General features: G+C 32.5%; 2 protein-coding genes across 2 annotated transcripts in view; one reads left to right on the forward strand and one right to left on the reverse strand.

Annotated features, from left to right (window-relative positions):
- Positions 1–25,775, reverse strand: part of LOC144362329 (START domain-containing protein 10-like) — a 144,659-nt gene extending 118,884 nt beyond the window's left edge. Inside the window, exon 1 of the mRNA XM_085498185.1 lies at positions 25,460–25,775. Within this exon, the coding sequence (XP_085354311.1) occupies positions 25,460–25,633 (174 nt within the window). The 5' untranslated portion in view covers positions 25,634–25,775. The remainder of the gene's footprint in view (positions 1–25,459) is intronic.
- A 66-nt stretch (positions 25,776–25,841) lies between these two features.
- The window catches only part of LOC100367722 (phosphopentomutase-like), a 177,860-nt gene continuing 176,009 nt past the window's right edge, over positions 25,842–27,692 (forward strand). The window contains exon 1 of the mRNA XM_085498186.1: positions 25,842–26,124. Coding sequence (XP_085354312.1) covers positions 26,032–26,124 — 93 coding nt within the window. The 5' untranslated portion in view covers positions 25,842–26,031. The remainder of the gene's footprint in view (positions 26,125–27,692) is intronic.

Genomic DNA, 27,692 nt, shown 5'->3' on the forward strand with positions numbered 1-27,692 from the left:
ATGTACCAAGTTTCATTGAAATGTGATTAGAACCAAACAAATATTAATTATTATGCTAATTAGAGAGTTAATATGAACAGATTTTAACCCAAAATTAATCAGGCTGTCTATTGTCCTAGAGCATTTATGTACCAAGTTTTATTCAAATGCGATGATCAATACTTGAGATATCAGTATTAATTAATTATGTTAATTAGGTGATTAAGAAGCATAAATATTTACCAAAAACTAATATGGTGTATAGTCCTAGGTTCATTGAAATGTGATGGGTACTCTTTAAAAGTTTCATTGAAATCCAATGAGTAGTTTTTAGACATCATAGAACAGCAAAAAATTAACTAATTATGCAAATTAGATAATTAATAGGCACAATTATTTATCCCAAAATTAATCAGGTCTCTGCATAGTCCTAGAATATCTATGTCGCAAGTCTCATTGAAATGTGATGATCAGTACTTGAGATATCAGGTGAAAAGCTGAAAATTAACTAATTATGCTAATAAGGTGATTAATATGCACAAATATTTACCCAAAGACTAATTAGGTCTCTGCACAGTCCTCAAGTAACAGGATCATTACTACTCGAAATATCAAAAGCTGAAAATTAATTAATTATGCAAATTAGGTAATTAATATGTACTGATATTACCCTAAAAACTATCAGGTCTGTGCAGTGTCATATGACATCTATGTACCAAGTTTTATTGAAATGTTATGATTACCGTTAAAGTCCTAATATAAACCGCATAAGTAATAGTAACCGCACCCCCAATTCCGGCTTCGGGGTTAAAGAGTTCTTAACAAAAATTGAAAACTTGAAAAGTACCTATTACTAACCGCACCCCCAATTCAACAAGACCGTGACTGTCTTCATTGTTTCAACCAGCTGTTCCAAAACGGCATTGTTCCTAATCCTATTCTTTGTTTCGACAACATGCCTAAAAATATTCACACCTATTTATTGTTCAGCGGTGATAAGATGTCAGACAGGCAATGAAACTGCTTTTGTTCTGGCGGCGACCTCTGTCAATACTCTTTCTGAATACGTCTGTGTTTCGTAAGTTTTAGACAATGAGCTTTTATCACCGTAAAAGTGTTAAACTGAGCATTGAAGAATAATTTATCTTTCGAAAACAAATAATTTCTTGATTTAAAAAAAAATCATGCCGTTTTCCCATGGAAATCAAAGGAAAAAGATCGCACTACATTATCGGTAAATCTCTTCCGTGTTGCGTTCACCATGAGGTCGCTGAACTGTCATTAACATATTTAAATGAGCTATGTAATTTAGACACGTGGGCACCATCCAGCATTTTGATTGGTTAATTAGCGACTTGACCTATCCGGTCAATAATACGTCACGTGAGCATTCAAAAGCATGGCGGATATCGTATCGGCTGTTTACATGTGACTGAAATCATTCGCTTACGGGGAAACTAAGTTGAATTTTACTTGCATTTTATAACAATTCAACGAATTTATTTTTCGTGCGTTATTGTAATCACTACTAAATAATAATCACCAATATCAACACTTCGAAAACAAGTAAGTTATTCACTTGAGACCAGCAGCATGGCCGGATCGAGCTACCGTTATGTGATCATTTGCTACTAAGCAGTGCATTCGTGTTTTTATTTGAAACTTCTGTTAGAATATACTTTTCGTTACCAAGGAAATTAAAAAAAATAAATGCATATTACATTAAAAATACTGAGTATTTTTTGTATCATGTAGATTTTTTTTTTTTATTGTAATTTTTCAACATTTCGTAACGCCTATTTTAGAACCAAAATAAGGCCTTTCACTCTTCCCCGACGCCTATTCAAGAGATTGTACGGTGTATTGTTTGTTTTGTGCATGTGTTGTGGACAAAAAATGACCACGCCCATTTAGTGATTGCAATATGTACGTAATAGAAACCGCACCCCGAACTTGAGCTTTTGATCCCAATTTTTAAATTGATACATTGTAATATAAACCGCGGTTTATAATAGGACTTTAACGGTAGTACTTGAGATATCAGTGGAAAAGCCAAAAATTGATTAATCATTATTGTATATTAGGTAATTAATAATATTAACAGATTTTTACCCAAAACTAATCAAATCTGCGCATTAGTTCAGAGCATCCATGTGCCAAGGTTCATTGAAATCCAATGAGTAGTTCTTCAAATATCAGTGGAACAGTCATGGAACAGCTTGAAATCAGTTAATTATCATGCAAAATAGGTAATTAATATTCATAGATTTTAACCCAAAACTAATCAAATCTGCGCACTAGTTCAGAGCATCCATGTGCCAAGTTTCATCGAAATCCAGTGAGTGGTTCTTCAGATATCAGTGGAACAGTCTTGGAACAGTCTTGGAACAGTCTTGGAACAGCTAATTATCATGCAAATTAGGTAATTAATATTCATAGATTGTTACCAAAACCTAATCAAGTCTGCGCATTATCCCAGAGCATCTATGTACCAAGTTTCACCAAAATTTGATTAGTGGTTCTTGAGATAACGGTGGAACAAAAAAGTGACATACATACATACATACATACATACAGACATGCATACAGGGTAACTTGCAAAGACTCCCTTTTGTGCTTCGCACACGGGAGTCAAAAATATTCACCAAAATTAGAAAATTGAAGATATCATTACAAAACGAACAAATCTAAGAGGTCTACATTTTGTACTTATATATATCAAAGCAATTGGACTTGCGGTTTTTAACACGAAGTCGAAAATATCACTTTTTAAAAACAAGCAGCCTCTCAGCTGAGACAGCTCCGCTGTTAGCAATGCACATTTCAATTAAAGAACTGAAGATATCATTAGAAAATGAACAATATGCATAGTATCAATGCTATGGGACTTGCTGTTTTCAACAAGAATTCAAAAATATAATTTTTCACCATAAATGATTGTAGTTTTTAACAAGAAGTCGAAAATATCACTTTTTACCAAAAATGACAAAAATATTCATCAAAATTAGAGAATTGAAGATATCATCATGAAATGAACAAATTTGAGAGAGGTCCACATGTAGTACCTATATATGTAATATCAAAGCAATTGGACTTGCGGTTTTTAACAAGAAGTCGAAAATATGATTTTTTACCAAAAATGACAAAAATATTCACCAAAATTAGAGAATTGAAGATATGATCATGAAATGAACAAATCTGAGAGAGGTCTACCCAAGGTACATATACACCAAGTATTAAAGCATTCAGGCTTGTAGTTTTCAAGAAGAAGTCGAAAAGTAAAACATGAACACAAACGACGACGGACAATCACTCATATGATAAGCTCCGCTCGACAAAGTCGACAGCGGAGCTAAAAAAGTCAGCTAATGTCAGTTGCCCGTGCCATGAGAGCCGGCCACAGAACCAAAACAATCTGTCAGCCTTCGCCGCCCACTGCATCGATATGATTTTATATTGCATAGAAATGAACACTAAATGCTATCGAACCTGAAACAAAAGTAACCGTCCGATCTAAACGACCTGAGTCTATGAAAATCGAGTCTTATCTCCCTTGCGTTCCCGATCGACAGAAAGTCGGGGCCAATCTAACATGATTGTTTGCTTATCATCAATTCACAAAAGTCAAAAACGTTTTTAAACGTGAATTTAACGACGAATGTTTTTGAAACGAATCAATGTTCTGGTTATCTCTGGTGCGACTGCAGTCTTTGGAACAAACTTGAGGGACTGTAAAACGCAATTTATGGTACGCGACTTAAAAACGCAATTTACAAGTGAATTTCCCAACAAAGGTTTAAATGTTTTAGTTGTATGTTGTGTGGCACGAGTGTGGAAAGCTGTCGAATAAAATGGCAACAACCTTCAAACGCATTGTTATGTTAATTTGATTTCCGGCATGTTAGTTGACAAAGAAATGAAAGATTTCTTGAATTTTCGGCAATAGCTAGGTGGATTTGAACCGAAATGTTATCGGCAAGACTCAGAATGCGACAGTGACAGCCACTGAAACATAATTGAAGGCAAATGAAAACGTCAAGCAAAAAGACTTTTTCCAGTCATAGTGTAAAATGGAGGCACATACCATTTTGACTTTTGAGGGGAATGGAAATCAGTTGATTTGAGGGTGTCACAGTTAGCGAGGGAGTAAATCGTTTTTATGCTACAAAAAAAATGAAGACCTTGAACGTATTTTTTGGACTTTAGTACAACGTCATTTTTGTTTGATTACCTAACGTTTTTAGGTATATGTGCTGTAAGTTGCAGAGCACATACCTAAGCGGCCGTCCCTCAGCAAATAATGAAGCAAAGGCATTTTCGATGTCAAAATCGCGAAACTCTCCCTTTTTACGCAAACTGGGAAGTTAGAATTACTAAGCGAAGTACAGAACGAAGAAGCTTAGGTATCCAGGAACCAACACATACCAAAAATTATATCTCAAAAGTGAATATTCGTGGTGTATTTTAAGTCTAACTGGACCATAAGTTGGAATTCATTAGTACTCTAAATATCCAAATATATTTTAGTATAAGGTAGTAACTATAATTATTATTTATTTTAATTATTTTTTGAAGTTACAATTATTTTGCTGCAAGAATGGTTTATGTTTAAATTTTATTTTTCTTGTGTTTTTTGGGGACAAAAAATCTAAACATAACAATTACATGGCAGCCAGTCTGACATTTTGAATCAGATAAACTGACATATATTAGTAACCAATCATATGTGATGTTCATACCAAGTTTGAAGAAGCCATGCATGGCACAGTCCCCGTTAGTTATCGAATTTAAGATATATAGTTTTGTTTATAGTAATATAGCTGGAATATAAACATGTCAGGAATATGATTATGATGATTGTTTAACATTTGAATGATTGACATTTGTATCTGATCGTCAAATGAGTAATGAGAGATATTGCTCTGGAACAACATTAATTAAAAACAAAATCAGCCATTTTTAATACATGTATAATGAATATATATATATATAAACTTTGAACATAGTCAGTCAAAGCATGTCAGAGATATGGCTCTAGAAGCCCATTCATTAAAACAAAATGGCCACCAGTCAGCCATTCTGAATACACTCTAAAAAATAAAATAACGTGCATCAGGAACCCGTAATGTCTAATGTATGTACCAAGTTTGAACAAAATCCATCTATAAATGCCAGAAATGCTTTATATTTGATGATTTTTAGCACAAAAATGTCCACCATTCGGCCATTTTTAATAGGATCGTCAAACCAATATATCTGTACAGTAAGCAAATAACACAGAATAAACGGCAAGGTAAAGACTATGTCTAATTATAGTAAACACGTACTGCGTGCGTGACTCGAACCGGCGCTCGCACGCAGTACGTGTTTACTATAATTAGACATAGTCTTTACCTTGCCGTTTATTCGGTGTTATTTGCTTACTTTACTTCCTATGTCGACAGCAACTATGAGTTTAGAATTATATCTGTACAGTACTCATTTCGCCCAACCTCTCGCCCGCTTCCGAATTTCGATCGTTTTTTTTTCGCTTGCTTTGTTCAGTTTGACCGGACAATTTCAGCTTTTTTTTCGACCGTGCAAATCCAGTAGTATCCGCTTGCGTGTGCGCGCTTGCTTGCCTGACAGCGCAATCGCCCGCATTTACAGTTTAAATTGTATCATGTACAAGTGTATCATTTTTGATTTATGATGTTAAAAGAAGAATAAATACAATCAGAAATTTATATAACGACCGTTGAAAAAATACGGTGGATCACACTGCCATATAAAATTGGTAATAATACATACGCGTAGAAATAATGTCCACCATAAACAAAATCGAACCAAACATGTGAAATAAAACTATTTTTGGTGGAGAACGAAAAATGTCTACTGTAGAGTACGGTATTCGACGAGTGACCGTGTGTAGAATGACGATTGCCTTGCACGCATGGTTTGGGTTTAACGCGGGTCAAGTTGTAGTTCTGTAAATCCATCATGGCACCTATAACAATATTGAAGAATATCTGCAGGAACAGTAAGTCTGGAAAAAGACGACCAATCGATTGTTATAGAATGACTGTACTGTACAATTTGTCAAACAAATACAATAATTGCAAATGTAATGTCAGCGGGCGCCCATCTTACTTGTCCGTCAAGTGTCAAGTGATTTGAAGGCGTCTTTGTTCCCCTTCCCAATACAGAGAAACAATACGCGTTGTATTTTGAATCGTCATTAAAACCTAAATTTATTACGAATAATATGTTGTTGTTTTTGTCTTTCTAAAGATCAATTTTATTTATATGATTGAAATTCAACGAGATCGTTTGAATTTTGAATTTGATGAAGATTCGAATTTATCCACTTTTACAGTGATCAATATTGCGTTCGAGTTGAGTTACTAGTAATTACAAGCCTGATTTACATTTTTCTTGCGGTGTTTTTCGTCAATGTATTAAATATAAGTGCTTTGGGAAATAGCATAATTATATTGCGTAAGTGAAAGAGTCTGATGGGGCTGCCAGTGTGTCACAACACGTTTTATTTATTTACAACAGGCGTGGTCGGCTCCTCTGATTGAGTTTATTTTGTATTTTTATTTTCGAAATGTATCACTGGCTGCGTTTGTTTTGTTTTATGTTTGCCTCTCTTTCATTTTTTGTCCGGCTGCTGCCAACCCAATAATTTGTCGCCGTATGTACTCAGACAAGAGATTAATCGTCACAGTCATTATACTAGTAGTTTAAGTCCAATTGATTTGCAGAAATTCAGCTATGCGATGAGTATAAGTGCAGATTTGTTTTGCGCACCCAGACACGAGCAAAAGTTAACCCGATAGATTTTCTGAACTACAGCATTCGTATTACTTATGCAAATTGAGTAAGGGTCATAGTGTGAGTTGAGTTCGCAAATAACAAAGTGTCAAATTATTTTGAGTGCAGTTCGGAATAAATTTAGGCAAAATCACACACAGAAACACACACACAACACACAAATACTAGTACTTAATGCATATCACGATTGATTGACCAGTTATATAGCTGCTTGAACTACGCACACAAGGACATAAATATGTAAATACAGGTCACAGTTCGACTTGCGTAGCAAACATTACAATGTGTAAAGTGATTTGAAGGCGTCTTTGTTCCCCTTCCCAATACAGAGAAGCAATACGCGTTGTATTTTGAATCATCATTAAAACCTAAATTTATTTCGAATAATAACATAAGTTTATAGATACAATGTACGATCTTCGTTACTCTAGCGGTTAGTTGGCAAGCGGACCATGTTTCTGAAGCCAGCCATAGCAAGAGCGAGCAAACAAATGCGAGCGAACAAAAGCGAGCGAGTGAGCGAAAAAAAAGCGGTCGGTTTCCGGTCGGAAAGCAGCGAGCGGTCGGAAATTAAGCGATAAGCAGTCGGGAAAAAAAGCGATAAAAGCTGGAGGTTGGGCAGAATGAGTACTGTATATCTATGACATGATGTACAATGAATATTTAAAATTTGAACATAATCAGTCAAAGCAAGTCAGAGATATGGCACGAGAACCACATTCATTAAAACAAAATGGCCACCAGTCGGCCATTTTGAATCTTATATGAAAACAAAATGATGTGCATCAAGGTCCTATAGGGCTCATACCACTAATTGAATTTCCATAGACGACAATGTTAACATATGACGAGATTGCTATATGAAAATGACAAAGAAAGTTGAAAACATGGCTCAAAAATGGGAAATCAACATGCCAGTAATCAACCATATGAAAAAATCTAACATGTTGGCCAGCTCAAACTCTTGCAAATCTCAGGTAAACAAGACACACCTACTGTATTTGGATTGCACCAAGAGAAATCACTGGAAAAACACCAAGATTAGAACATCCAAATACACACAGAATAAACCCACACAGCCGTTAAGTAGTAAACAAAAGACCATATGTTGGTCTCACCTTTGACCCAGGTGATTACGCCCTCAAACAGGGAGCACCTGAGAAAAAAAATATTTAACAAATTTCATTGGTTCTTACAAGGCATTTAAATTGAGGGCTACCAGCAGCCATTGGTTAATTAGTGGCATGAGACCTATAATGTACAACGTATATCCCAAGTTTGAACAAAATCCATCTGTAAACAGCCGAGAAATGCTTGATTTTGATGATTTTTAGAACAAAAATAGCCGCCATTCGGCCATCTTTAATCAGATCATGAAACAAATTGATGTGCATATGTATAATATCATGTATGATCATGATGTATGTGTGAAGTTTGATTGTGATTGGTTCAGGCATTTCTAAGATACAGGTCAGGACACGTGCACGGAAACACCAGACGCATGGAGGTCAAAACATAAGTCATAAGTCATAAACATAAGCTGCGGCGGAACGTGGAATAATAAAATAGCACAGCTTGTCATGTTCAAATTTTGTAATTTCACTGCCATGTTTCTGACATGTTTAAAAGTTGATTTCTGGTCAAGGTCAACTTATAATATACCATGTAAATTTATTTTGTTGTCCAGACTGAATTTCTCATATCACATTAATAACAAGACATGAAATGTCACAGTCCCTGTTATTTGATTATAAAGTAGTACAAGGAACATCTGCAAACAAGGCGAATGAATATGTAATCTATGTGGGTATAACTTATCATATTAAAAGAGATTTCCAATAATCTAGTTTTGTACTGACAACTAAAAACTTCCACTGACCCATGTTCAGTATCTCAGAGTACACAAGTGCAACAAAACTATTTGTCATACATGTATACTTGCTCAAGAAACTGCATTCATAAATCTGAGTGAACCTTGATGTACATGACTTCTTTGTTAATTCAAATACAATTTGTTATTAACACAGTAAGGTTTATTATTTAAAATGTATTTATTGTACATAGAACAACATCTGTTAATTTTTAAACAATTGCAGAAGCTATGTTTTCAGGGCAAGTACATGTAACATGGGGAGCGTGGTCATTATTGCCAAATAAACATCTACTTATTTCAAGGTGTGATCCTACCACATATGAATTAAATTGGCCCAATGGTTGCTGGGATAAGAGCAAATAGCTGCATTGATCAAATTTGCATATTTTTGGGAGGGTGTGGTCATTATTGCCAAAAGCAGATCTACTCGTGCCCAGGTATTATCATACCAAATATGAATAAAATCGACACGGTGGTGGTAGAGGTAGCAGCAAATAACTGCATTGATCTAATTTGCATATTTTTGGGAGGGTGTTGTCATTACTGTCAAAAGCACATCTACTTGTGTCAAGGTGTAATCCTACCAAATATGAACTAAATTGGCTCAATGGTTGCTGGGATAAGAGCAAATAGCTGCATTGATCTAATATTGCATATTTTTGGGAGGGTGTGGTCATTACTGTAAAAATCATATTTGAGGCTACAGCTTTAATAGAAGCTGCACCCCTAACTTGAGACATTGTTTCATGTTGAAATTGACAAGTTTTGATCCCAGAAAAAAGCCTCCAATATAAGCCGCACCCCAAACTTTCACAAACAAACAGCCACCACATATTTCAGAAAACGATATAACATTTAATTTTACATTAAGGCATAATTTTTCAAACATTTCAATGATTAGAGTCTAATTTAGGTTTTCCGTAGTCATTGACGCTTATTCCAGAGTACAGGTTTATTGTGGGTAGCGTGAATGGGTAAACTGCGTTTTGACAATGAGCTGTTATTATCGTCAAAAGTGTTAAATTCTTCTTCAATGCTCAGCTTATCTTTTGAAAACAACTAATTTCTTGATTTAAAAGAAAATCATGCCGTTTTCCCATCAAAATCAAAGCCAAACAATCGCACTACAACAACAGTAAATCTCTTCTGTGTTTTGTTTACCATGAGGTCGTTGAACTACATTAACATATTTAATCATGTTGGCACCATCCAGCGTTTCGATTGGTTAATTAGCAACTTGACCTATCAGGTCAAAAAACAGTTTCAAGTCACTAAAGATGTTTGAACAAACATGGAGGATTTCGTATCAGATAAAGTCTATATGTGACCGAAATCATTCGCTTGCGGCGAAACTAAGTTGAATTTTCACAACAATTCAACGAATTTATTTTCTGTACGTTATTGTAATCACTACTGAGTAATAATCAGCAATTGTAACACTTCGAATACAAGTAAGTTATTCACTTGTGTGAAACGCAGCATGACTGTTACCGTGATCATTTACTACTAAGAATGCATTCGTTTTTGTTTTTACTTCTTTTAGAATATACTTTTCGTTATAAAAAAAAAAAAAAATATATATATATTACATTAAATAATATACTGAGTTTTTTTTCTTTTTGTCATGCGAACATTTTTTTGATTGACTTTTTTTATTTTTTTATTTTAATTTCCCTGATGTCTAAATTAAACATGGAATGTACAGTCACTATGCGCCGGAAGTCGAACATGCCAGTAGTCGAACGCAATCGACTGTGTCAGACGGCTGTCTCTCAAGTGTTACCTATACCAGTGCTACCGAATTAGTCTATTCAAGAGATTGTAGTATACAGTACCGTAATCTGCAAATGCATACAAATCTATTTGTAGATATTATTTGTTGTGCAGTATGTTATACAGTGTGAAATTTTGTTTGTGTACAAGTTTGTCTGTGTGTAAAAATCCTAAAGTGCATTTAGAATTGCAACAAAGTTGCAATCAAGTGTCGTGCATCTCATTAGTATATCATTATCCCTTCTGGCCTTGTTTTTTGAAAAAATTCCCACTGTTACCGAAGTGAATGCTCTAATTAAAGGCTGCAGCAAGACTTCACGCATCTGAATATGTCCATTGAAAAAATGAATTTTAATTAAAGCCGCGGCCTCAATTAGGAATTTTACTGTACTCAAGGTGTCAAGGTGTAATCCTACCAAACATGAACAAAATCAGCTCAATAGTTGCTGAGATCAAAGGAAACAACTGGATTTAGCTAACTTGAATAATTTTTGGGTAGGGTGAGGTCATATTAATAATAACCTAAGAGATGACTATTTTGAAATTGGGTTCTGAAAATTGGTTCTGAGTTCTGAAAAAAATACACTATCGATCGAATACATTTGGTAAAACTTGTGAATCTGAAATCAGGAATTCATGAATCTGAATTTAACAGAATCAATTATTCTGAGCATGCTCAGTGGCTCTGTCAGTGTAGTAGAGAGAGGTAATTTGGGATGAAAATTTTAAAAAGGACCCACTAAGGATTTTCAGATCTGGAAAAAAAAAATTATGTGCACATGTAACACAGACTTGTTCATCAACCTGCCAAGTTTCATTGACATCTGCTGCAGAGTCCTTGAGAAAATGTGAGAGATAACTTGTAGCAATTTGGAAATGAACAGGGACTAAAAATGGTAACGTTGCAAAATTTGGTTTTCTCCTCATACTGTTTGAAAATACAAAAAATGGATGATTGCATATCATTTAGTGATATTTCACACTGATTGTCACATTAATTCTGTGGGTGATATGGACATGTGATAATACACCATACAATGTATATACAATTATAATACTGTGCACGGCCCAATACACACCACCACTTTGTCATTGGTCTATTGGTACCACCTACAGACTTATTATCAACAATGATAACTTTACAGAACATACATACAAGCTTCTTTTTTCTTCTCAAACTATTATAATAATTGTATTATAATTGTAACAAGACATGAATGTCACAGTCCGCCTAATTTAATTATAAAATACTCATGTTAAAATAATACATGGAACATCTGCAAACAATTGAATTAATATGTACTCTATGTGGGTACAACTCATCATAAAGTGATTTCCCTTAATCTGATAACTGAAAACTTTCATTGACCTGGGTCCAAAATCTCAGAGTACACAAGTGCAACCAAACTATATCTCATACATGCTCAAGAAACTGCATTCATAAATCTGAGTAAACCTTGATGTACCTTTAAAAGTTTAATAACAACTTGACTTTTTTGTATATAACCAGGACCTGGGTTTGTTTCATTATCACCACTATAATTCTCATCAAAATGTAGCCTTGACACCCCTCTACATTTTTCCACTGAGATTGGTAATGGTACGACCCATCTTTCACTGATTCAGATCAAGGTCACGACATCACTAAAAACCCTAGCAATCTAAGCTAATTATTTATTCTGAGCATTCTCAGTTGTTCTGTCAGTGTTGTTGGGAGAGGTAGTTTTGGATGAAAATCATGGAAAAGACCCATTAGGTAATCAGATCTGGAAAAAAAAAATTATGTGCATAATTGGCAGAGACTTGTTCATCAACCTGCCAAGTTTCATCGATATCTGCTGCAGAATTTCTGAGAAAATGTTAGAGACGTCACAGACGGAAAATTGAAATAAGAATTATTAGTCCGCCATGTACACATTTCAAACTATGCATGTTCACATTTCAAACTGCATAACACATTTCAAACTATGCATTGTATACATTTCAAACTATGCATGTATACATTTCAAGCTATGCATGTATACATTTCAAACTATGCATGTATACATTTCAAACTATGCATGTATACATTTCAAACTATACATACATACATTTCAAACTATGCATGTATACATTTCAAACTAAGCATATACATCTTTCAAACTTTGCATGTATACATTTCAAACTATGCATGTACACATTTCAAACTATGCATGTATACATTTCAAACTATGCATATATACATTTCAAACTATGCATTGTATACATTTCAACTATGCATGCATACATTTCAACTATGCATGAACACATTTCAAACTTTGCATGTATACATTTCAAACTATTCATGTATACATTTCAAACTATTCATGTATACATTTCAAACTATGCATTTATACATTTCAAACTATGCATGTATACATTTCAACTATGCATGTACACATTTCAAACTATGCATGTACACATTTCAAACTTTGCATGTATACATTTCAAACTATTCATGTATACATTTCAAACTATGCATGTATACATTTCAAACTATGCATGTATACATTTCAAACTTTGCATGTATACATTTCAAACTATGCATGTACACATTTCAAACTATGCATGTATACATCTCAAACTGCATAAACACATTTCAAACTATGCATGTATACATTTCAAACTATGCATGTATACATTTCAAACTATGCATGCATACATTTCAAACTATGCATGTATACATTTCAAACTAAGCATATACATCTTTCAAACTATACATTGTATACATTTCAACTATGCATGTATACATTTCAACTATGAATGTACACATTTCAAACTATGCATGTACACATTTCAAATTTTGCATGTATACATTTCAAACTATGCATGTATACATTTCAAACTATTCATGTATACATTTCAAACTATTCATGTATACATTTAAAACTATGCATGTATACATTTAAAACTATGCATGTATACATTTCAACTATGCATGTACACATTTCAAACTATGCATGTACACATTTCAAACTATGCATGTACACATTTCAAACTATGCATGTATACATTTCAAACTACGGTATGCATGTATACATTTCAAACTATGCATGTACACATTTCAACTATGCATGTACACATTTCAAACTATGCATGTACACATTTCAAACTTTGCATGTATACATTTCAAACTTTGCATGTATACATTTCAAACTATGCATGTATACATTTCAAACTAAGCATATACATCTTTCAAACTATACATTGTATACATTTCAACTATGCATGTATACATTTCAACTATGAATGTACACATTTCAAACTATGCATGTACACATTTCAAATTTTGCATGTATACATTTCAAACTATGCATGTATACATTTCAAACTATTCATGTATACATTTAAAACTATGCATGTATACATTTAAAACTATGCATGTATACATTTCAACTATGCATGTACACATTTCAAACTATGCATGTACACATTTCAAACTATGCATGTACACATTTCAAACTATGCATGTATACATTTCAAACTACGGTATGCATGTATACATTTCAAACTATGCATGTACACATTTCAACTATGCATGTACACATTTCAAACTATGCATGTACACATTTCAAACTATGCATGTACACATTTCAAACTTTGCATGTATACATTTCAAACTTTGCATGTATACATTTCAAACTATGCATGTACACATTTCAAACTATGCATGTACACATTTCAAACTATGCATGTATACATTTCAAACTATGCATATATACATTTCAAACTATGCATTGTATACATTTCAACTATGCATGTACACATTTCAAACTATGCATGTACACATTTCAAACTGCATAACACATTTCAAACTATGCATTGTATACATTTCAAACTATGCATGTATACATTTCAAGCTATGCATGTATACATTTCAAACTATGCATGTATACATTTCAAACTATGCATGTATACATTTCAAACTATACATACATACATTTCAAACTATGCATGTATACATTTCAAACTAAGCATATACATCTTTCAAACTTTGCATGTATACATTTCAAACTATGCATGTACACATTTCAAACTATGCATGTATACATTTCAAACTATGCATATATACATTTCAAACTATGCATTGTATACATTTCAACTATGCATGCATACATTTCAACTATGCATGAACACATTTCAAACTTTGCATGTATACATTTCAAACTATTCATGTATACATTTCAAACTATTCATGTATACATTTCAAACTATGCATTTATACATTTCAAACTATGCATGTATACATTTCAACTATGCATGTACACATTTCAAACTATGCATGTACACATTTCAAACTTTGCATGTATACATTTCAAACTATTCATGTATACATTTCAAACTATGCATGTATACATTTCAAACTATGCATGTATACATTTCAAACTTTGCATGTATACATTTCAAACTATGCATGTACACATTTCAAACTATGCATGTATACATCTCAAACTGCATAAACACATTTCAAACTATGCATGTATACATTTCAAACTATGCATGTATACATTTCAAACTATGCATGCATACATTTCAAACTATGCATGTATACATTTCAAACTAAGCATATACATCTTTCAAACTATACATTGTATACATTTCAACTATGCATGTATACATTTCAACTATGAATGTACACATTTCAAACTATGCATGTACACATTTCAAATTTTGCATGTATACATTTCAAACTATGCATGTATACATTTCAAACTATTCATGTATACATTTCAAACTATTCATGTATACATTTAAAACTATGCATGTATACATTTAAAACTATGCATGTATACATTTCAACTATGCATGTACACATTTCAAACTATGCATGTACACATTTCAAACTATGCATGTACACATTTCAAACTATGCATGTATACATTTCAAACTACGGTATGCATGTATACATTTCAAACTATGCATGTACACATTTCAACTATGCATGTACACATTTCAAACTATGCATGTACACATTTCAAAGTTTGCATGTATACATTTCAAACTTTGCATGTATACATTTCAAACTATGCATGTATACATTTCAAACTAAGCATATACATCTTTCAAACTATACATTGTATACATTTCAACTATGCATGTATACATTTCAACTATGAATGTACACATTTCAAACTATGCATGTACACATTTCAAATTTTGCATGTATACATTTCAAACTATGCATGTATACATTTCAAACTATTCATGTATACATTTCAAACTATTCATGTATACATTTAAAACTATGCATGTATACATTTAAAACTATGCATGTATACATTTCAACTATGCATGTACACATTTCAAACTATGCATGTACACATTTCAAACTATGCATGTACACATTTCAAACTATGCATGTATACATTTCAAACTACGGTATGCATGTATACATTTCAAACTATGCATGTACACATTTCAACTATGCATGTACACATTTCAAACTATGCATGTACACATTTCAAACTATGCATGTACACATTTCAAACTTTGCATGTATACATTTCAAACTTTGCATGTATACATTTCAAACTATGCATGTACACATTTCAAACTATGCATGTACACATTTCAAACTATGCATGTATACATTTCAAACTATGCATATATACATTTCAAACTATGCATTGTATACATTTCAACTATGCATGTACACATTTCAAACTATGCATGTACACATTTCAAACTATGCATGTACACATTTCAAACTATGCATGTACACATTTCAAACTATGCATGTACACATTTCAAACTACGGTATGCATGTACACATTTCAAACTATGCATGTATACATTTCAACTATGCATGTACACATTTCAAACTATGCATGTACACATTTCAAACTTTGCATGTATACATTTCAAACTTTGCATGTATACATTTCCAACTATGCATGTACACATTTCAAACTATGCATGTATACATTTCAAACTATGCATGTATACATTTCAACTATGCATGTATACATTTCAACTATGCATGTACACATTTCAAACTATGCATGTATACATTTCAAACTATTCATGTATACATTTCAAACTATACATGTACACATTTCAAACTATGCATGTATACATCTCAAACTGCATAAACACATCTCAAACTATGCATGTATACATTTAAAACTATGCATATATACATTTCAAACTATGCATTGTATACATTTCAAACTATGCATGTATACATTTCAAACTATGCATGTACACATTTCAAACTATGCATGTTTACATTTCAAACTATGCATGTACACATTTCAAACTATTCATGTATACATTTCAACTATGTATGTATGCATTTCAACTATGCATGTACACATTTCAAACTGCATGTACACATTTCAACTATGCATGTATACATTTCAAACTATGCATGTATACATTTCAAACTATGCATATATACATTTCAACTATGCATGTACACATTTCAAACTATGCATGTACACATTTCAAACTTTGCATGTATACATTTCAAACTATTCATGTATACATTTCAAACTATTCATGTATACATTTCAACTATGCATGTATGCATTTCAACTATGCATGTACACATTTCAAACTGCATGTACACATTTCAAATTTTGCATGTATACATTTCAAACTATTCATGTATACATTTCAAACTATGCATGTATACATTTCAAACTATTCATGTATACATTTCAAACTATGCATGTACACATTTCAAACTATGTATGTACACATGTCAAACTATGCATGTACACATTTCAAACTTTGCATGTATGCATTTCAAACTATGCATGTATACATTTCAAACTATGCATATATACATTTCAAACTATGCATTGTATACATTTCAACTATGCATGTATACATTTCAACTATGCATGTACACATTTCAAACTTTGCATGTATACATTTCAAACTATTCATGTATACATTTCAAACTATGCATGTATACATTTCAAACTATGCATGTATACATTTCAACTATGCATGTACACATTTCAAACTATGCATGTACACATTTCAAACTTTGCATGTATACATTTCAAACTATTCATGTATACATTTCAAACTATGCATGTACACATTTCAAACTATGCATGTATACATTTCAAACTATGCATGTATACATTGCAAACTATGCATGTATACATTTCAAACTATGCATGTACACATTTCAAACTATGCATGTTTACATTTCAAACTGCATAAAAACATTTCAAACTAAGCATTGTATACATTTCAAACTATGCATGTATACATTTCAAACTATGCATTGTATACATTTCAAACTATGCATGTATACATTTCAACTATGCATGTACACATTTCAAACTATGCATGTATACATTTCAGGGTTCGAAATTATTTTTTTTTTGGTAGTCCACCATCTGGGCTAGCACTTTTCAAATCTAGTAGCCCAAGATCAATCACTGGTAGCCCAATTGAGGTCAGTCATTTTTCACACACTCAGAACTAACTCTACGGTAACGTAATCCTGTCTGACATTTAAATCATTCCGGACGCCTAATATAGTCTAATTTGAATTTTAACGTAGTCATTGAGTATGAATTTTATCTAGACTAGCATGAGTGGGTAAGCTTCGTTTTGACAATGAGTTGTTATCGCTGTAAACAATGTTAAATTATTCTTCAAATGTTTTTAAAAAAAAATCATGCCGTTTTCCCATATAATCCAAGCCAAACCGTACTACAATATCAGCGAATCTCTTCCGTGTTGTGTTCAATAACATTAACATATTTAAATGAGCTATGGTAATTTGAGCACGTTGGCATCATCCACCATTTTGATTGGTTAATTTGCGATTATCAGGTCAAAGAACTCTGTCCCAGGTCAAAGCATGGTGGATATTTTCCACCATTGAGTGTTTAATATGCGTCCGGAATCATTCGCATACAATGAAACTAAGTTGCATTTCATAACAATTCAACAAATTTATTTTTCTATACGTTAATATAATCACTACTGAGTAATAATAAGAAATTGGACGCGTGAAATAATTAATTAAATCCCGCAACAAGTGAGAAGGACAATTCATTGTTGCCTCGACAAGTTGCTTAACGCGTCACCCTGCCACACACATACTCCAGAAACTCAGTGCGGGCTATTCCAACTTATGTACACATACCCGAAGAAGGTAATGTTTTTTAAATATAAGGAAGCACAATTTTAAATGAAATATATGGGAGGGTGATTGTTATTTGTATCAGCAAGCTAGTTGGCGTGTCATAGTCAAATACATGCACAGGCCATCATTAAAAGGATTCAATGGGCAGTGAGGAAGAGGGGCGATTTTCGCCCTTGGAGTATTTTTTTAAGGGCGCGTGTAGTAGGCAGGCAATCACGTGTCCTTGAGTAAACACTGTCTCATCCTGGATTTTTGGGAGCCCACTTGGGCTATCGAATTTGAAAAGTGGTAGCCCCAAGAAAGAAACTGGTAGTCTGTGGACACGGGGCTGCCGCTAATTTCGAGCCATGCATTTCAAACTATGCATGTACACATTTCAAACTATGCATGTACACATTTCAAACTTTGCATGTATACATTTCAAACTATGCATGTATACATTTCAAACTATGCATGTATACATTTCAAACTATGCATGTACACATTTCAACTATGCATGTACAAATTTCAAACTATGCATGTATACATTTCAAACTATGCATGTACACATTTCAAACTATGCATGTACACATTTCAAACTATGCATGTACACATTTCAAACTATGCATGTATACATTTCAAGCTATGCATGTATACATTTCAAACTATGCATGTATACATTTCAAACTATGCATGTATACATTTCAAACTATGCATGTATACATTTCAAACTATGCATTTATACATTTCAAACTATGCATGTATACATTTCAACTATGCATGTACACATTTCAAACTATGCATGTACACAATTCAAACTTTGCATGTATACATTTCAAACTATTCATGTATACATTTCAAACTATGCATTTATACATTTCAAACTATGCATGTATACATTTCAACTATGCATGTACACATTTCAAACTATGCATGTACACAATTCAAACTTTGCATGTATACATTTCAAACTATTCATGTATACATTTCAAACTATGCATGTATACATTTCAAACTATGCATGTATACATTTCAAACTTTGCATGTATACATTTCAAACTATGCATGTACACATTTCAAACTATGCATGTATACATCTCAAACTGCATAAACACATTTCAAACTATGCATGTATACATTTCAAACTATGCATGTATACATTTCAAACTATGCATGTATACATTTCAAACTATGCATGCATACATTTCAAACTATGCATGTATACATTTCAAACTAAGCATATACATCTTTCAAACTATGCATTGTATACATTTCAACTATGCATGTATACATTTCAAACTATGCATGTATACATTTCAAACTATGCATGTATACATTTCAAACTATGCATGCATACATTTCAAACTATGCATGTATACATTTCAAACTAAGCATATACATCTTTCAAACTATGCATTGTATACATTTCAACTATGCATGTATACATTTCAACTATGAATGTACACATTTCAAACTATGCATGTACACATTTCAAACTATGCATGTACACATTTCAAATTTTGCATGTATACATTTCAAACTATGCATGTATACATTTCAAACTATTCATGTATACATTTCAAACTATTCATGTATACATTTAAAACTATGCATGTATACATTTAAAACTATGCATGTATACATTTCAACTATGCATGTACACATTTCAAACTATGCATGTACACATTTCAAACTATGCATGTACACATTTCAAACTATGCATGTATACATTTCAAACTACGGTATGCATGTATACATTTCAAACTATGCATGTACACATTTCAACTATGCATGTACACATTTCAAACTATGCATGTACACATTTCAAACTTTGCATGTATACATTTCAAACTTTGCATGTATACATTTCAAACTATGCATGTACACATTTCAAACTATGCATGTACACATTTCAAACTATGCATGTATACATTTCAAACTATGCATATATACATTTCAAACTATGCATTGTATACATTTCAACTATGCATGTATACATTTCAACTATGCATGTACACATTTCAAACTATGCATGTACACATTTCAAACTATGCATGTACACATTTCAAACTATGCATGTACACATTTCAAACTATGCATGTACACATTTCAAACTATGCATGTACACATTTCAAACTATTCATGTATACATTTCAAACTATGCATGTATACATTTCAAACTATGCATATATACATTTCAAACTATGCATTGTATACATTTCAACTATGCATGTATACATTTCAACTATGCATGTACACATTTCAAACTTTGCATGTATACATTTCAAACTATTTATGTATATATTTCAAACTATGCATGTACACATTTCAAACTATGCATGTATACATTTCAAACTATGCATGTACACATTTCAAACTTTGTATGTATACATTTCAAACTATTCATGTATACATTTCAAACTATGCATGTATACATTTCAAACTATGCATGTACACATTTCAAACTTTGCATGTATACATTTCAAACTATGCATGTACACATTTCAAACTATGCATGTATACATTTCAAACTATGCATGTACACATTTCAAACTTTGCATGTATACATTTCAAACTATTCATGTATACATTTCAAACTATGCATGTACACATTTCAAACTATGCATGTACACATTTCAAACTATGCATGTACACATTTCAAACTATGCATGTACACATTTCAAACTTTGCATGTACACATTTCAAACTTTGCATGTATACATTTCAAACTATTCATGTATACATTTCAAACTATGCATGTATACATTTCAAACTATGCATGTATACATTTCAAACTAGACATGTACACATTTTAAACTATGCATGTATACATTTCGAACTATGCATGTATACATTTCAAACTATGCATGTACACATTTCAAACTATACATGCATGGACATTGTAGTCATCTTATTGTACTAGGCATTGTGGTACAATGGCTATGCCTCTCTCTCTCAATCAGAGGGTTTGAATCTTGCCAGTTCATAATGTTGTGTCTTTGGGCAAGACACTTTATGTTTGTGTTTCTTTCTATGCAGGAGTAACTGCCTACCCTGTAGAACAGTAATTGCTATGTGTGTGCTTATCTCTGATGTGTCTTGAGCAGCTGAGACTGTATGCTCCCCAGGGAGTTAAGGATGGTTTACGAATTGATTCATACAATGCAGTAACCAGGGATAATAATATTTAGTGATCATTTATCTGGATATATGCATTGTTATTATTTTCCTTGACTTGTGAATTCAGTCACTTATTAGCCGTAGACCTTGCAATGTCTTTCACAAAATAAATTGACATGTATCTTTCAAATATTTTTTTTCAAGTTACATTAGAACCAGCAGTCTAATGTACATTTGGGTCAAAATTAACCAACAAATTATAGAAAAATACATAAAAAATTTGGGCAGGGAAAAAACATGGTATTAATATTTATATGTTTCTGTGATGGTTATGACAACAGCGCTACTTCACTGGGAAATATATGTAATGTCATCACTTTCTATATACATACATGTACCTATATGTACTTTTACTAATTATATTTGTCTTTATTAACCAATTTAAGCAATGGTAGATAAGTGCATGTATGAAGTTAACATTTTTATAATATAGCGTGGTTGGTATTTTTTTATATAAATGTAACCCCCCTCAAAGTAGTAAGTATAATGGACGACTAGTTATCAGTGGCAATAAAATATAACAATCTGCTGTTTTATATTATAACAAATTAATAATGCATGGTATACTAGGATACATGGTATACTGAGATACTATCTCAAATCAAGCATGACAAATTACAATGACATGACCTGAACCATTACCTCACAGTACAGACATATACAAGTTACTTCATAAATAACACTAGTTAGGTTAGAAACCTATCATAATGGGACAATAATTTCTATTTTTTTTTATTTCATCCTACTAGTAAGATTCAAGTTTAGAAGATGACAATCATAATTTCTAATCCAAGTTTGATGAGTAGACAAATTACATGAATACAGTGTTAGTATATTTGCATACAGTAGGGCAAACTAAATACAATAAGTATCCTCATAACCACAAGTCATTCTCTGCCAGTTGTAAAATTTTACTAGTGAATTTGTGAATCTGGACTTACATTGGTCTAAGCATTTACATTCCCTCATACATCTGAGTTGCAAATTATTCACCATGTAAAAAATGAATACCGCCACTTCATACAAATTAATTATTAATAAACCTTATCATATGCATAACGTGTATCTCCACAGTGTGACTACACTAGAGTGCAGATCAAAATTGGATGCCCCATACTGCCAACACGCTACCAGAAGGTTGGTTGAAGCTAACTGGTTTATATACACTGTACAGTCATCATAATCCTTTGGATTATGGTACAAATGGTGGATCTCTCACATGTTTTTTGTCAGAATAAATTGAAATCCTCATAATGTAGAAGTAGAATAAAACATTATCAAGCATTATGCATCTCCAGTAGTAGCACATGATGAAGATAAATTCTACACTATTTATTTTATTTATTCTACACTAGATAATTAAAATATTACTTATTTTGACAAACCTCTGACATACACTTCTAAATAAAGCAGCAACAGGTATGTATACATTGTTTAAGACTTAGGTCATATCATCATCCAGATCTAATCAAAGTAAACATGGTTATCAATACATACAAATGTACCAGGCACGTACCAACCACGTACCAACCACACCTATACAATACCTGAACATTGCACTGTATTGTGTCCGAATATGTCTGATCCAAGTGAAAACAACTACACAATAATAAACTAGAATAAAAATTATCAAATAAGGAAAATAAAATTTATTAAATAAAACAGATTTAGGTAACTAGGTAGGTAGGTAACTAGGTAGGTAGGTAGGTAGGTAGGTACATTTTAGGTCGGTCGGGTAAGATATTTATTTTATAAAAAAACTTGCAAGTCATTCACTGCATAGGAGGAAGTACATGAAATTAAAAAATACAATATAAATAAATAAACAATTTTAGAAATAAATAATTTTGAGCTCATTTGCATAAAATAAACTATTTTTATCTCTCTACACAATTGGCTACATGTAGGTAGGGGGGTTACCAGAAATAATTTTATTTGATCTTATTGAATATTTTTGCAATTTTATAGTTAGAGGAAGTTCCTCAAAAGAATTGAACATGACACAAATGCCAGTAGAAATGAACCCACTAAAGTATTCACAACTAAAACCATGAACATTTATATTATTCTGTATTTACCATTGTTGCTGAATAAAGAATCAGGATTTTATTTTATATATGTTAAATACTATTCACTTTAATCACTCATTAAGAACAGCTTCAGAAATGTAGAAATGTTCAACATATAATTAATATTATACTCAAATGAAAGAAATTAAAAAACACACTATAAAATATGACAAGAATCTTTTACAGCTGCTTTCAGTTCATCTCTAATACCAGTGATTCATGTAATTACTGAACACCTGACACCAAATATAGAAATCACACTTTACGAATAAAGACTGAATCAACAACAAAAAACATAAGGTTTAACTCTTTGTGAAATCTATTGTATTATATGTAAAAAGATTGCTACAATTATAAATTATAATTAGATATGCATGTATCATAGATCAGTATTTTATGACCACGTGTCAATTCATGTACATAACCCTTTTTTTGTTTTTTTGCCTAAGTTATGCATCTTTTTAATCAATTTTAATGTTTATGAATAATATTTAAACCAGCAATAATAATAAACATAAGCCTGCCAGCAAACATTTATAATTTATGCAAAACTAAAACAGTTGCTGATATTAGGAATTTTATTGTGTGCATATTGCCATTCAAACAGCTGCGAGTAATTCAGAAAACTCATTACAATGCATTCTACTTTCACTGGTATGACGTACATTATGACACTGTGGACTCATCTAAATAACAATGATGATCCCACACATAGTTCTTTTCACGATTCTGTGATACTCCATACAGGTAATAAAAAATAGTTCTTTAGTGACTTACATTCTCAAAACAGGAACAAAATAAATAGTGGTTAAATTACAATATTAAATGTGATTTTCACAATTTATTTTAACATTTTACTATAACTCATGATTTTATTCAAATGAGATGAAATACTAAAGGACACTTTATTTTTAATTAATATTAATTAATTATAAGACTGTAAAGAAGAATACTAGCATCAAAACTGTCATTGCAATGATACCCAGACGACAACACTCATAATACACAACACCATCTGACACCAGTATTGTGCATATTGTACACAAAACACTCAATTTAACATCAATAATAACCTTCTGCTTTTGATCAAATTATTTTTTTTAGTTCTTATAAAATTTGGATGGGATACAGTTTATGAAACTTGATGTGTTAAATTAATAATATTGTTTAATAATTATAAACAATTAAGAAAATAATGCAGGTTCGGTCATAAACAGGTTTATACACGAGGACTGTGTACACCATTTCCAATATTTCTTCTCAAATTAATCACACAACAGCCAAAGTGAGTACTATGTATGTGGTATATGGTACATAGAGGTGCATGTAGCTGCAAATATCAGCCTGTCCCAAGTTGCAATATGGTATACAAATTGGCTTTTCGGTTTAATTAATGTTGCAGATTATGGGATACAATTTGAATCTCATAGAGATAACTAAAATGAACAATTCCACATTGATAAACCAGTTTATATTGAAGTGAAAATTAGCACATTGTATTGTATTGGCTAGCTCTTGTGGTGGAGACGTCATATTCATACAATCGAATACACTGGTTGTGACGTGAGGATTCTGGAAGGTTGCAATTCTAAAAGTCGCACGACACCGGACATTTTGGAAAAACGTATTGTAATGTTACGGTCGCAGCGAACTTACCTTAAACATTTTTATACATGATTCTGACTCTCCGCCGTCTTTAGTCCAGACACAGACAGCACCGTTATTTTTACTATATTGTATGGTCCATCCACTGTGATCTTCTGCTAAGTTTTTTAAGTCTTGGAAATCATCATCATCGGGGACGCTGACTTTCCCGCGTTCAATAGGCATTGCATTAATTGCTTAATATACAATTCTCAGATTCAGATGAAATTAAAAGTGACAACAAAAAACTCGAAGAGCTTCTGCTGTGGACGAGTATACCGAGCAACCTGACAACTTGGCAATGTAAATTTCGAATTACTCACTGTTTTGCGGTAAGGCCGCAAAATAAAATCTTACTGACGTCACGATGTCGCAAAACCATCAAAACAAAATTTTGAAAACGTCATGCCGTAAAATATGTCGTAAGGGAGAAGTTTGCGACATTGTGGCGCTCGTCCTGTTGGTTTGTGACGATATATTGTGACAACACACGTTAGGATCACGCCTGCGCATCTAAGCGACGAGCTCAGCCTTTCGAACTGTTATTTACCGTGTATTTACCATAGCTAACGAACAGAAGCAGGATGCTGGAAATGACGCATGACGTGGTCACCGACACCAGCACTGGTTGTCCAAAGTTGGACAAGAAAGTTAAGCAGTGGCTGTCGTGGGATAAGGTAAGCTTTCCTGCTATGCATAAAACAGAATTCCATCTCTCATCAGACTGCAAATTAAGCATTTTGCTATATATTCACTATCGTTAATTAATATTAATTTGTAATAATAAAGTTTCAATATTGCATGTAGCTTACAATAATTATAATTGAAATATAATGGTTCAACACAATGCCCCATTGTTTAGGGGAGTAACCAAATCACTTATTATCATGTATGTTTTTATTGTGTTACTAAATTGTTGCCAAAATAATTAAAATATTTTCTTTTGGCATTGAATTGAACTTGATTAAATTTGTATATTTAATCATTAAATTCTTGTATTTTATATTTTATATTTATTATTAAAATTATGAAACACAGCTAGAAATTCGCTAGAAATTCAGGGGGCTTCAAATTTGTAATAAAACATGGCGAGCGGAACCAAAACCCTTGATTCCATTTCTCAAGAAGTAAAGGAGATCCACACCTCCAGGCAATATATGTAAAGTAAATCTGCTTTCTACCATTTCACCTGAAATCATTGTATGAGAAATCAGGAAAAAGTGACTACATTCATTTACTCTTGAGAGTTCTAGGTAGCTATTACACCCCACCAATCAGATGCTCATTACCTGTTAGAAAACTATATTTTGCACCAATTACAATTCTTGATAAGGTGACTTTGACATTAAGTCAACAACACTTTCCAGTTTTTGACTCCCATGTGCGAAGCACATAATGGTAGTCTTTGCAGTTAGTGTGTCTGTATGTGTGTGTGCGTGTGTGTGTGTGTGTGTGTGTGTGTGTGTGTGTGTGTGTGTGTGTGTGTGTGTCCGACTGTTCCACTGCTATCTCAAGAACCATACATTGGTTTGCGATGAAACTTGGTGTATAGATGCTCTGGGCCAATGCGCAGATTTGATTAGGTTTTAGTAAAAATCCATGCTCGTTAATTACCTAATTTGCATGATAATTAGCTAATTTTTAGCTGTTCTATGACTGTTCCACTGATATCTAAAGAACCACTCATTGGATTTCGATGAAACTTGATACATAGATGCTCTGAACTAATGCTAGGTTTTGATTAGTTTTTGGTAATAATCCGTGGATACTAATTACCTAATTTGCATAATGATTAGTCAATTTTTGGTTTTTCCACTGATATTTCAAGTAGTAATCATCACTTTTCAATAAAACTTGGTACATAGATATCATATGACACTGCACAGACCTGATAGTTTTATGGTAATATCAGTACATATAATTACCTAATTTGCATAATTAATTAATTTTCAGGTTTTGATATAAGTAGTGAGCATTACATTTCAATGAAACTTGGTACTTACATACTCAAGGACTATGCAGAGATTGATTGTTACGGATAAATATTTGTGCATATTAATCACCTAATTTGCATAATTAGTTAATTTTCAGCTTTTCCACGGGTATCTCAAGTACTAATCATCGCATTTCAATAAAACTTGGTACATAGATTCTTTGGGACTATGCAGAGACCTGATTAGTTTTAGGCTGAATAATTGTGCATATTAATTACCTAATTTGCATAACTAATTTTCAGCTTTTCTAC

The sequence above is a fragment of the Saccoglossus kowalevskii genome, chromosome 4, assembly GCF_978046115.1.
Source record: "Saccoglossus kowalevskii chromosome 4, keSacKowa6.1, whole genome shotgun sequence".
NCBI classification, from domain to species: Eukaryota; Metazoa; Hemichordata; class Enteropneusta; family Harrimaniidae; genus Saccoglossus; species Saccoglossus kowalevskii.